Here is a 13633-nt window from a genome sequence, read left to right as displayed (position 1 = left end):
GGGCGGACATAATAATAATAATAATAATAATAATAATAATAATAATAATAATAAGAGAGAGAGCTTACGGATTAACAAAAAACATTTACAACAAAAAGTGCATCTTCTGGAATGCCAAAATAAAGCACTACACTGCTGTGGTAAAAACAAAGTGCCTGTATGCCAGCGAGTGCCGTTTCTTTCGCAAAGCTGGTCACCGGTGATGCTTAAAAAAAATTAAAAAATAAACTTTGCGAAAGAAGCGGCGACACTTTCTGCGCGGCCCATCCATCTTTCCCACCTACAATGGGCGGGCGCATACAGCGCAAGCTGTGGCTTCTCCGTTCAGTGGATGGGACTGGGAAGTACTGTACCATCCACCATACTCCCCGCAGTTAAGTCCTTGTGACTTTGATTTGATTCCGAAGATGAAGGAACCACTTCGTGGCATTCGTTTCAGAACTGTTCCAGAGATTCGACAGGCAGTAGACCGCTCCATTCGCACCGTCAACAGAACGGGCTGTGCTAACGGTATATTACGCCATCCACATCGCTGGTAACTGGTTCTACACAACGCTGGTGACTACTTTGAAGGACAGTAATAGGTGCAAACATGTAACTCTTTTGTATCGGTTATGAATAAATTGTTGCCACTATTTAAGTTCCAGCCCTCGTACCATGAATCAACTGCCTGTATTAGGACGCGGAAGCCTATCAGAGGTGTGTGTATTAATTGAATCGCAGACCTATCTGTTGGTCCTTTGTGTTTCACGAACCGATTGTCACTTGTTGCCTAAGTAAACGAGATTACGAATATCTTTAAACAGTCGCCCGCCCGGTTGGCCGTGCGGTCTAAGGCACGGCTTTCCGGGCGGGAAGGAGCGCCTGGTCCCCGGCACGAATCCGCCCCGCGGATTTGTGTTTGTGTCGAGGTCCGGTGAACCGGCCAGTCTGTGGATGGTTTTTAGACGGTTTTCCATCTGCCTCGGCGAATGCGGGCTGGTTCCACTTATTCCGCCTCAGTTACACTATGTCGGCGATTGCTACGCAAACAAGTTCTCCACGTACGCGTACACCACCATTACTCTACCACACAAACATAGGGGTCACACTCGTCTGGTGTGAGACGTTCCCTGGGGGGTCCACCAGGGGCCGAAACTCATTATAACCCTGAGTTCGGTGTGGAGCGGCGGAGGGGTGAAGTGGACTGTGGTAGTCGTCGTGGGGTTGAGGAGCACTGCGGCTGCGGCGGGGACGGAACCTCTCCGTCGTTTCTAGGTCCCCGGTTAACATACAGTACAATACAATACAATCTTTAAATAGTCGGAAGTCATTGTATAAAACCACAGACATGCAAAGACCAGGTACTTCAAAAAAAGGAAAAAAATATGTTTTTAAATGTATTCTTTCTATAAAACAATGGAAATACAATTATTTAACATCGAAATTGCACTGCAGCGTTGCCCGATGCAGTGTGTTATCATCAGATAGATTAATTTCATGTAAACTTCGGAAAACCGTTCAGCATAAAATAGAGGAAAATAAGAAGCCGCTGAAGTCATCTTCTGTGTATTTATGTCTGTTTCGGTGTGTTACAGATGAAGAAGCCCAAGACCACTGCAGCACCTGAAGGACCTCCGCCAGTGCCTGCTCTCGTTGTCGAGCTGGCAAACGAGGGAACACAGGTAATGCATTCGCCGTGATGTGCGCTTATAACACATCAGCTTCTAAAGTCCACATTGTCCTGATGGTGGCCAATCTTGGTATACTGGTTCACTATAGTAGGTACTCCAAGGGGTTTGGTGCCAATTGAGAGACGACTGTTAACGCGGATCCATGACGCGATCATCGCTCGGAACGTCATTCCAGAATCCATAGACATACATATTATAAAAATGTGTGTATGTGTGTGTGTATGTATGTATGAATGTATGTACCCTGCACAACTCCTCCTAAAACAATGGACCGATTTTAACCAAAGATACTACATATCACTTACTGACTGGAAAGAATCGCTGTAGAGTTACAACCGCCTAACTATAAAGGCTGGGGGCGGGGTGAAAAAGCAGCGTAACTCAATACGCGCGAACATTTTTACTTTAGTCAACCAGCATTTGAGAATGAGAGCACTTAGTGATTTGCAATAAATGGTTCAAATGGCTCTGAGCACTATGGGACTTAACATCTGTGGTCATCAGTCCCCTAGAACTTAGAACTACTTAAACCTAACTAACCTAAGGACATCACACACATCCATGCCCGAGGCAGGATTCGAACCTGCGACCATAGTGGTCGCGCGGTTCCAGACTGTAGGGCCTAGAACCGCTCGGCCACTCTGGCCGGTGATTTGCAGCAAACTATGCCCATAATTTCAAACCTTTATGAAACAAAATGGTGAAAAGAAAAAATACGTAGTCGCGGTTCATGGAGTAAAAGTGCCCCATGAAGTACGATGTTTTAATTTAGTACCTCTTTTCTACTAAGTGTGTTCGCGACACGTTTTTCTGGCAGTATTCATATATATCGCCGTATATTATGACAAAATTACATCACATAGTTCAAGAGATATGACGTCATAAACGTTGAGCAACTTGAAAATCGAACAGCAGTCCGAAATTTGCTGCGGAGCTGGTGAAATGTGTCTACATATACGTACCATGTGTGTTAAATATATATATATATGAAAATTGTTCAAATGGCTCTGAGCACTACGGGACTTAACATCTGAGGTCATCAGTCCCCTAGAACTTAGAACTACTTAAACCTAAATAACCTAAGGATATCACACACATCCATACCCGAGGCAGGATTCGAACCTGCGACCGAAGCGGTGACGTGGTTCTTGACTGAGGCGCCTAGATCCTCTCGGCCACCCCGGCCGGCAAATATATAAGAAATATATTTGATATGCGGGTACGGGGGGAAAGCCACGGGTAAAATGCTCATCCTAAACCCCTGGAACGCTTTCAATCAAATTTGGTACACATATTAGTTACGATCTGGAAAGAATGCTGTGGGTACGAACGACCAGCCTCCTGTTGGGGTAAGGGTGATAACGTGGAGCGAGAAGAGGGGAGGAGAAGGTGGACAGAGGAAGGAAAGAGGAGGAGATGGACAGAGACAGGGGAAGGAAGAGATAGGCAGAGAGAAAATTATTAGAGTTGCAATTCTCTGTGACACGTAGGTCCGCCTCCAGAGTGCATCAGTGTTGTTTGTGTTTAGTGTTATTACCAGGGCTGGTAGGTATGTAAGGGACATGAACAGCGGCACGTTTTAAATGATCACTGTGTAGGACACGGATATACTTCATACTCATTTCAGACAGCATTATCAGTACCTGACAGAGTTTGACAGGGGTCTCATTGTGGGTCTCCATTTGGACGGTGAAGTGTTCCGCATCTCATGTGATGTAATGTGCTATAATCGTTAATAAATTTGCGGTTGCCGATTGAACTGCATCGACATTATAACTGTGTATGTCTTCGGTGATGTAGACGTCGTCATATTCTGCAACGACTCCTGTGCTGGAAGCTGAAAAGGTCTCTCACTAATCTTAACTTTCCAACGAATAATGTAGAGGCCTTCTTCGTTGCTTTCATTATATTGACCGATTCGTTACAATACTGAGACACCTCAAATAGCAACTGGTCACAAACGAGCTCAATAAAATTTCATTTGACAGTAATTGACGTTAGTTCTCTCTCGAATGACAGCTGACAAATGACATCTAAGATTCTCTAGATCTCGGTGACCTCATCGCGATTGTCACCAACGCCCTTCTTCCCTGGAGCGCGCCTAATTTGCATAACATTCGCCTTACAAGACTTCGTGCTAAAGGGATTTCATTTTGACGTCACAAGCTGTGTCGAAGACGGAAGGGCTGTCTATCGACTTTCGTGATCGTACAGTTTGGAACATCTGAGATGTACATAACGTTCAAAACAATAACACTCACCTAAATTTAAGAGAACTGGAGGTTACACTTTTTCTTTGCTGTAGGATACTTTAACCGCGATATCATGTTGTTTATAAATGTGTAAAGTTTTGTATTCATGTAGCCTGGGCCGTGGATAAGGAAGAGATTAAAGTGTTTGCAAGAATTAATTTCGAAACTTACTGCCGCGTGGCTAGAGCCTCCCGTCGGGTAGACCGTTCGCCTGGTGCAAGTCTTTCGAGTTGACGCCACTTCGGCGACTTGCGTGTCGATGGGGATAAAATGATAATAATAAGGACAACACAACACCCAGTTCCTGAGCGGAGAAAATCTCTGGCCCAGCCGGGAATCGAACCCGGGCCATTAGGTATGATATTCCGTCGCGCTGACCACTTGGCTACCAGGGGCGGACTCGAAACTTACTGAAAAGTTTATACTAACTATTTTTCCTAACACGTCTTCATAAACGCGCAGTGCGAGACGATTTGCTGATTTTCAACCAAAAAGAAGTTGAAGCCAGCCAACACTGAACCCGCTCAACGTACAGTGTATTTTCGACATTGTTCATTTATATAATTTGAAGCCATATTGACTATTAATCGGCCGTTAATGTTTCAAAAATATGTAAAAGTTTTCAAATACCGCTACCAGTCACAAAATTTGTTTACAACTAAATTATTTTTATTTGGCGACATGTTTCGAGGTAATACCTCATCATCAGACTCTATTGGCGTTACAAAAACATTTAACACATTTTTAAACGGATATTAAGTCTTCTTTACATGACTGCTGTGATCATCTTTGTCTTGTCCGCCCCCGATAGCTAAATGGTCAGCGTGACGGATTATCAGTCCTCTGGGTCGGTTTCGATTCCCGGCTGGGTCAGCTGTCCTCATCATCATATTATCATCCTCATCGACTGCAAGTCGCCGAAGTGGCGTCACATTGAAAGACCGGCACCCGGCGAACGGTCTGCTGTCTTCAGTGGGTTTCTTTGTTTATTTTTGTTCTGCAAAATTTTTGTTAATACTATCTTTAAAGAAACTATTGGTAAAAAATTCACATTTGTAAAATGAGCGATTATTGTCAAATATTTTTTTTACATTGGTTGGCATACAGTACAGAGTTGAGACATGTGTCGCTGTGTTGAATCACTCTACGTTGTTCATTTTAAAATATCTCTAAAGGTTCTAGTTATGTAGTACATTTGAAAATAAAGTGAATGTAAGCAGTTGTTTTCATACCTCACATGAAGATATGAATGTTTATGCTAGTAGCTGTAGGTGTACTACGCATTCTACAGCTTGTTTCCGAAAACACCAAAACTGTTTTATTTTTATGTTTATTATGCATTTCCGACTGAGAACCACCATGCGCCATGTTAACTAGCATGTTACTTACGGTTTCTGATGTTACGGTGTTTTTACTTTGTGTCGAGCTAACATGCTCATTTCTTGTACTTATGTCGATACACTTGCATTTCTTACGATTTGTTCGCCAGATAGAGAGTTTTCGTCGTCATTACCCGTTATTGTGGCTGTGTAGTGTTCATTTCTTTCGTGACATGTTTGTCTGGGATGTTGAGCGCGGACGTGAAGTTTTGTTGACGTTTGCGTTTTTAATTCATGTGTGCGCGTGTGAGTGTTTTGTATTGTTTCCAAGACAGGGAGGGTGAGAGAGAGAGACAGACAGAGAGAGAGCGAGAGAGAGAGAGAGAGAGAGAGAGAGAGAGAGGAGAGCGAAGGGACTTTTTTTTTAATTTTAGAGGCTGATCATACGCAGTTCTGATGTGGGTGTTATTTATGTCGTTTTTCTGTTGCGGAAAAGAGGATACTATTACACAGTGATTTCCATTCGCTTAGTACTTTCTTACCTTCTTCAGATGTTTACTACACCGACTGAGCAAAACGCTCGTGAACAAACGTGACTACACAGAAGAATTGAACACAATAAAACAAATTGTACATGAGAATGGGCATAAGACAAAGACTGTAGATAAAATAAACAACAAAATACAGAAGCAGGCAAAACATAACCCAAAACGTACACACCCACAGACACACCATGAAGCGAAGCAAGCGCTCATGCGTGAGATACAGCGGTGAGCGAGTCGGCCGGGACTTACCCCAATTCACTGCTAGTAGCGCCATGTCACCTTAACGCGTCTGCGCGTAGTGCGCAAGTATTGCACCACAATTAAGTATGAAATTAAAAGTCAAAATTTACGTTAAAAATTTGGTTAAAATCTAGTTTAGTATAATAATGTTCCAAATATCAAGTTTTATGTACCTAGACTTAGAGAAAGCTTTTGACAATATTGACTGGAATACTCTCTTTCAAATTCTAAAGGTGGCAGGGGTAAAATACAGGGAGCGAAAGGCTATTTACAATTTATACAGAAACCAGATGGCAGTTATAAGAGTCGAGGGGCATGAAAGGGAAGCAGTGGTTAGGAAGGGAGTGAGACAGGGTTGTAGCCTCTCCCCGATGTTATTCAATCTGTATATTGAGCAAGCAGTGAAGGAAACAAAAGAAAAATTCGGAGTTGGTATTAAAATCCATGGAGAAGAAATAAAAACTTTGAGGTTCGCCGATGACATTGTAATTCTGTCAGAGACAGCAAAGGACTTGGAAGAGCAGTTGTACAGAATAAATAGTGTCTTGAAAGTAGGATATAAGATAAACATCAACAAAAGCAAAACGAGGATAATGGAATGTAGTCGAATTAAATCGGGTGATGCTGAGGGAATTAGATTAGGAAATGAGACACTTAAAGTAGTAAAGGAGTTTTGCTATTTGGGGAGAAAAATAACTGATGATGGTCGACGTAGCGAGGATATAAAATGTAGACTATCAGTGGCAAGGAAAGCGTTTCTGAAGAAGAGAAATTTGTTAACATCGAGTATAGATTTAAGTGTCAGGAAGTCGTTTCTGAAAGTATTTGTATGGAGTGTAGCCATATATGGAAGTGAAACGTGGACGATAAATAGTTTAGACAAGAAGAGAATAGAAGCTTTTGAAATCTGGTGCTACAGAAGAATGCTGAAGATTAGATGGGTAGATTACATAACTAATGAGGAAGTATTGAATAGGATTGGGGAGAAGAGAAGTTTGTGGCACAACTTGACAAGAAGAAGGGATCGGTTGGTAGGACATGTTCTGAGGCATCAAGGGATCACCAATTTAGTATTGGAGGGCAGCGTGGAGGGTAAAAATCGTAGAGGGAGACCAAGAGATGAATACACTAAGCAGATTCAGAAGGATGTAGGTTGCAGTAGTTACTGGGAGATGAAGAAGCTTGCACATGATAGGGTAGCATGAAGAGCTGCATCAAACCAGTCTCAAGACTGAAGACCACAACAACAACAACAACAACATGTACCTAGACTTAATAGTTTACGTAAGCTTGACTTTTTAATAGAAAAATAAGTGGCGCTAAATAATAAAGCTAGAAAGCCAGAATTTGCTCAGAATGTGCCTTTAGAACTCATAAATAAGTGGTGCAAGTTTCAAAACCATAGAACAAATGTTAACACCGGAATCCACTTTCTTAGGAAAGATCAGAAGCGCTAAATATTGGACGTAAAAATTTGGTTTATGCTTCAGTTCACCATAAAAATCATAACTGAGAGACCATGTTAAGCTACCTCTTATAGTTATTAGTAATTAAGTAAAGACCAATTTTGTAACTAAAATATACCCATTTGTAGTAGATTAAGTAGGTACCTGTAATTTTAAAAGTGGAGAATTTTAGTTAAAGTAGATGATAAAACCTACCAATTAATAGAGCTATACTAAATTGTAGAGTTGTAGTATTAATAACAGCCGATATAAGTTCTAGTAAAGGTATGGTTCAGAGGTAACGATCTACCGTTAGTTCCAATATAAAAATTCTAGAAGGCAAAGTTTTCATTCAAGCGAGCTGAAACTATTTTAGTACTGTCAAATGGTTCAAATGGCTCTGAGCACTATGGGACTTAACAGCTATGGTCATCAGTCCCCTAGAACTTAGAACTACTTAAACCTAACTAACCCAAGGATATCACGCAACACCCAGTCATCACGAGGCAGATAAAACGCCTGACCCCGCCGGGAAACGAACCCGGGAACCTAGGCGCGGAAAGCGAGAACGCTACCGCACGATCACGAGCTGCGGACTTTTGTACTGTCAAACAACTTATCGGAATACATGTAAAAATGAAGAAGTTTCTAAATTAATTCATAACTTTGACATTAAAGATTATGTGTCCGAGAAAGCGGTCGTTCGGAGGCTGCTTCAGTATGCAGAAAGCCGTAGGCAACAGATGTTACCTCGGCCGTCCGCTCCGGCAGTTATATAAATATTGCCCGAGAGGCAGTAGGAAGGTTCACTTCGCACTCAGACACTGTAAGATCCACGTCTGTTAAACGTCGGATCGCACTCTGCCTCGAATGACGTCCGAACCGCACCGTGACGGATTGCGTATTTGCGGTAAAAACGGATAGTGAACTCACGAGGACAGCACACCGTCCTGGATCGCTTAGAATTCGCCGTCCGTGAGAATTATAAATCCGCGTGACGAGAGGCGATTATTATTCCCAATTTTATGGCGAGCATTAATTTTGAACATTTATATTCAATTGAGTATTATTAGTCAGTGCAGAAAACAATCTGATAGGGACGTATCGTAGATGTCACCTTTGAATTGCTAGTTGTGCTATTAGAATAGAAAGATTTACTTTCAACTGAACGTTGTGAATTTTCAAGTGTTGTATGTGAGATACTTTACTCAATGTAAGTAACTTAATACTTTAATTTGAAATCATAGTCCTGATCCCGCTAAGCAGAAGGAGAATAGAGACTTTTCTTTCAATTGGGCTGGACCAGAATGTGGCTGTGCAGACTGGAATCTGAGGTCAGTATGTTTCCCTTTGCTTTCTGGCTGACCACAAAATTAGTTGCCAGGCTCGCATGTGAAAGACTGCGAACTGTACAATAAACAACTTAAACATAATTTTTATCCTCCGCCCCACAACCACAGCTCACAACAAATCAGCAGACAGTAAGCAACAAATGGCACGTAATGAGTTACAACGACAAAGTTCCACACAGGGTGGGAAACATACTAAAGAGGCAAGGACTCAACATAGACTACAGAACCAACAACACAATACCGAAGAGATTTGGAAGGAATGCAGCCAACACAGCCAAAAAGATCCAGTCTGATGGATAACAACTAACTAGCAAAATCTGTCTGTATATGTGGGTCAAACATGCAGGAATTTTAGAACCAGGTATACAGAACGTCTCAGAGCACTGAAAATCAATAGCTCACATTCAATATTTGCAGATCACCTAATAGCAAAGAACCACCATCACACAAACACTGAAAAGGACTTAAAAATCCTTAAAACTAATAATGGCCTATTCCAAAAATTAACAATAGAAGAAAACTATCTCATTCAAAAACCAGCAGCCCAAGGTAATAAAGTACTAAGCGAATACATATCATTGTGTAATAGTATCCTCTTTGGCACAACAGAAACGTTATATAAATAACACACACATCAGAACTGCTTATGATCAGCCTCTAAAATTAAATTCCCTTTTCTCTACCTCTCGTCTCCCTCTCTGTCTTGGAAACACATGCACCTACCTACTCACCCATTCACCCACCCACTCACGCACAAACTAAACACAACAAATGTCAACAACACTTAAAATCTGTGCACCAAATTACACGCCATGAAACAAATGTATACTACCCAGCAACAGTGATTCGTAATGGCCACGAAAACTTTGTGCTTGGCTAACAGATCGTAAGAAATGTATGTCTATCGACAAAAGCGCAAGAAATAGTGATGTTACCACATAATACATTAAGACCATTGTGGGCTACTGAGCTCTGGTTGGGTTCACTCTGACGTCAGCGGCGCGGGTTGCTACTGCGCATACACCTCGTGATCCCTACCTTGTATTCTAGAATCCGTGTATGTAAGTACGACGAGCATTTCTGTTACACTTTCGTATGGGATATAACGACCTGTTACGATCCTAGTGGGTGTTTCTGAATTCGTTCTGTGTCTGCTGTCAAGCCTACTTAGTAAAGAGTTCAAAAGCTGGAATAATACTCAAGGACTGGTCGGACTAATGTGTTTCCTTTATAGGTACGTTGCGTTTTCCAAGAAAATCATTCCAACGAAGTTTTCTTTTCGCCTTTCCTATTACTGATGTTACTTGATCGTCCCATTTCAGATCGATCGTTACTACACTCCTGGAAATTGAAATAAGAACACCGTGAATTCATTGTCCCAGGAAGGGGAAACTTTATTGACACATTCCTGGAGTCAGATACATCACATGATCACACTGACAGAACCACAGGCACATAGACACAGGCAACAGAGCATGCACAATGTCGGCACTAGTACAGTGTATATCCACCTTTCGCAGCAATGCAGGCTGCTATTCTCCCATGGAGACGATCGTAGAGATGCTGGATGTAGTCCTGTGGAACGGCTTGCCATGCCATTTCCACCTGGCGCCTCAGTTGGACCAGCGTTCGTGCTGGACGTGCAGACCGCGTGAGACGACGCTTCATCCAGTCCCAAACATGCTCAATGGGGGACAGATCCGGAGATCTTGCTGGCCAGGGTAGTTGACTTACACCTTCTAGAGCACGTTGGGTGGCACGGGATACATGCGGACGTGCATTGTCCTGTTGGAACAGCAAGTTCCCTTGCCGGTCTAGGAATGGTAGAACTATGGGTTCGATGACGGTCTGGATGTACCGTGCACTATTCAGTGTCCCCTCGACGATCACCAGTGGTGTACGGCCAGTGTAGGAGATCGCTCCCCACATCATGATGCCGGGTGTTGGCCCTGTGTGCCTCGGTCGTATGCAGTCCTGATTGTGGCGCTCACCTGCACGGCGCCAAACACGCATACGACCATCATTGGCACCAAGGCAGAAGCGTCTCTCATCGCTGAAGACGACACGTCTCCATTCGTCCCTCCATTCACTCCTGTCGCGACACCACTGGAGGCGGGCTGCACGATGTTGGGGCGTGAGCGGAAGACGGCCTAACGGTGTGCGGGACCGTAGCCCAGCTTCATGGAGACGGTTGCGAATGGTCCTCGCCGATACCCCAGGAGCAACAGTGTCCCTAATTTGCTGGGAAGTGGCGGTGCGGTCCCCTACGGCACTGCGTAGGATACAACGGTCTTGGCGTGCATCCGTGCGTCGCTGCGGTCCGGTCCCAGGTCGACGGGCACGTGCACCTTCCGCCGACCACTGGCGACAACATCGATGTACTGTGGAGATCTCACGCCCCACGTGTTGAGCAATTCGGCGGTACGTCCACCCGGCCTCCCGCATGCCCACTATACGCCCTCGCTCAAAGTCCGTCAACTGCACATACGGTTCACGTCCACGCTGTCGCGGCATGCTACCAGTGTTAAAGACTGCGATGGAGCCCCGTATGCCACGGCAAACTGGCTGACACTGACGGCGGCGGTGCACAAATGCTGCGCAGCTAGCGCCATTCGACGGCCAACACCGCGGTTCCTGGTGTGTCCGCTGTGCCGTGCGTGTGATCATTGCTTGTACAGCCCTCTCGCAGTATCCGGAGCAAGTATGGTGGGTCTGACACACCGGTGTCAATGTGTTCTTTTTTCCATTTCCAGGAGTGTATTACCCCTAAATATTTACACGATTTGTTTGCTGTTGTTATTTTTATAAGAAGAACAGATATTGTTTTAATTTGTCTGTTTTCTAGAATGAGGTGAGGACGTGTGTGTTTGCAGAGGGGCGAATCCGCGGGCGAGGACAGCGGCCTGGAGACGGACGAGTTGCCCGCACGCACGCAGCGCTCTGCCAGCCTCACGCACGCGCCCAGGGACTCCCCCGTTGACGCACCAGGTTCGTACTGCTCCTTCTGCTGTTCTGTATCGCAGCGAATTGTATCTACTGCTCGTTGTGCTGTTCTGTGTCGCAGCGTAATATTTCAGAGCTGTTCCGAAACCAACGTACCAATTCCTGTACAAGAAACGGAAGTCAAAGAGATGCACGATGTTATCTAGACACTGGTATATATTACTTTTTCCACCGAGGTACCTTAGTTATATAATAATTTGTTTCACTGGTAGACCAGTATGTCGAAGCTGATACAAAAGGAATCAGGACCGGGCCCGAGGAACTAAGTAACAACAGCGTTCTGGACGTCGGCCACCGTTATAAAGTGGCTATCGGCCAAGTTCTTCTTCATAGGTCCAAAAAGATGTAAATCGCCTGGTGCGAGATCCGTGGTATCTGGAGGGTCCTCAGATGCAGTCCAGCAAAACGCCACACCAAATCTCATGTAACTGAGGGCGTATGCGGTCGGCAATTGTCGTGCAACAATACAACACCTTTAGATACTAGTCTCGGCCGTTTCCTCCGAATCGACTTCTGCTGTCGCTCCAGTGTGGCACAACAATTACTTGCACTCACGGTTTCTCCACAGCTGAGGAAATCAAACACCAGCTCTCCCAGAAGACTGTGGCCATATTGTTTCCTTAGATGAGAGGGCAGTGGTGAAAGAGAGCTGTCCTTATGACATTCCTGTGTTCTTCGTCTCAGGTGTCACATGACACACTCTTCCTTCGTTCTCTGTGACGAAGCGGTGTGGGAATTGAACACCCTCTCTCTGATTCCACATTAAGTGCTGGAGTGGCAAAGCCATTCACTTATTTTGTTCTCGTATGATGTGTTGTTGTGGTCTTCAGTCCTGAGACTGGTTTGATGCAGCTCTCCATGCTATTCTAACCTGTGCAAGCTTCTTCATCTCCCAGTACCTACTGCAGCCTACATCCTTCTGAATCTGCTTAGTATATTCATCTCTTGCTCTCCCTCTTCGATTTTTACGCTCCACTCTCCCTCCAAAACTAAATTGGTGATCCCTCGATGTCTCAGAACATGTCCAACCAACCGATCCCTTCTTCTAGTCAAGTTGTGCCACAAGCTCCTCTTCTCCCCAATTCTATTCAATACCTCCTCATTAGTTATGTGATCTACCCATCTCGTCTGATAGGCGCCCAGATATTCAGCGAAAAACTTCTTTGGGTAACACAATGTGTTGTGCACGATATCCGTGACACTGCGAATGGAGATGTTGACTTTGTGTACAATCTGACTCACATGAATCCGAAATTGTCCTGAATTTACATGACACACATTGTCATCTGAGGAGAATGTGCTCTGACGATCCTACCTTTGCTCGTCTCGTATAACTATTACGCATTTATCAACCTCTCACCAACAGGAAGGAAAATGTTTTATGTTCACACACAGCATTTTGTCTGGTGACGCGTGGGATGCAGGCTCCGATCACTGCTACGACTCGTGCTTCAGTCTCTGTCAAACTGGTGTATCAGTGTGATACAACTGTACTGTTAATGTTCATGTTTGTTGATGGTTAACTTTGTTGGGTATCTGCGCAATAGCTCTGTTTATTATATGATGTAATCCGTCTGCAAAACGAAATGTTAGTGGTAGAGTCTGCAACATGCAATATTCATTGTTGGGCACTGGACTATACCGTTTTTATATTCAAGGAGTGTCATGATCTGTCTTCTATATTTGACGAAATGTTTTTCAGAGCCTATGAATAATATGGTCTGTTTTACCTGTGACATGGTTGTGAGTCCTGCTTGTGTGGGTAGTTCCTTTCTTGTTAATGATTTGTCGGAAAATGGTCAAG

The 13633-nt window shown here is 43.9% G+C and overlaps 1 protein-coding gene across 2 annotated transcripts in view; it reads left to right on the top strand.

The window, feature by feature from the left end:
• The window catches only part of LOC126094542 (gamma-aminobutyric acid receptor subunit alpha-6-like), a 107771-nt gene that overhangs the window by 88744 nt on the left and 5394 nt on the right, over nt 1-13633 (top strand). For both annotated transcript variants that reach the window (XM_049908973.1, XM_049908974.1), the window contains 2 exons: nt 1578-1664; nt 11700-11814. In XM_049908973.1, coding sequence (XP_049764930.1) covers nt 1578-1664; nt 11700-11814 — 202 coding nt within the window. The remainder of the gene's footprint in view (nt 1-1577; nt 1665-11699; nt 11815-13633) is intronic.

This window comes from Schistocerca cancellata, chromosome 8 (assembly GCF_023864275.1).
Source record: "Schistocerca cancellata isolate TAMUIC-IGC-003103 chromosome 8, iqSchCanc2.1, whole genome shotgun sequence".
NCBI lineage: Eukaryota > Metazoa > Arthropoda > Insecta > Orthoptera > Acrididae > Schistocerca > Schistocerca cancellata.
The sequence above is the reverse complement of the archived record's forward strand: the minus strand, read 5'-3'. Positions and strand labels throughout refer to the sequence as shown.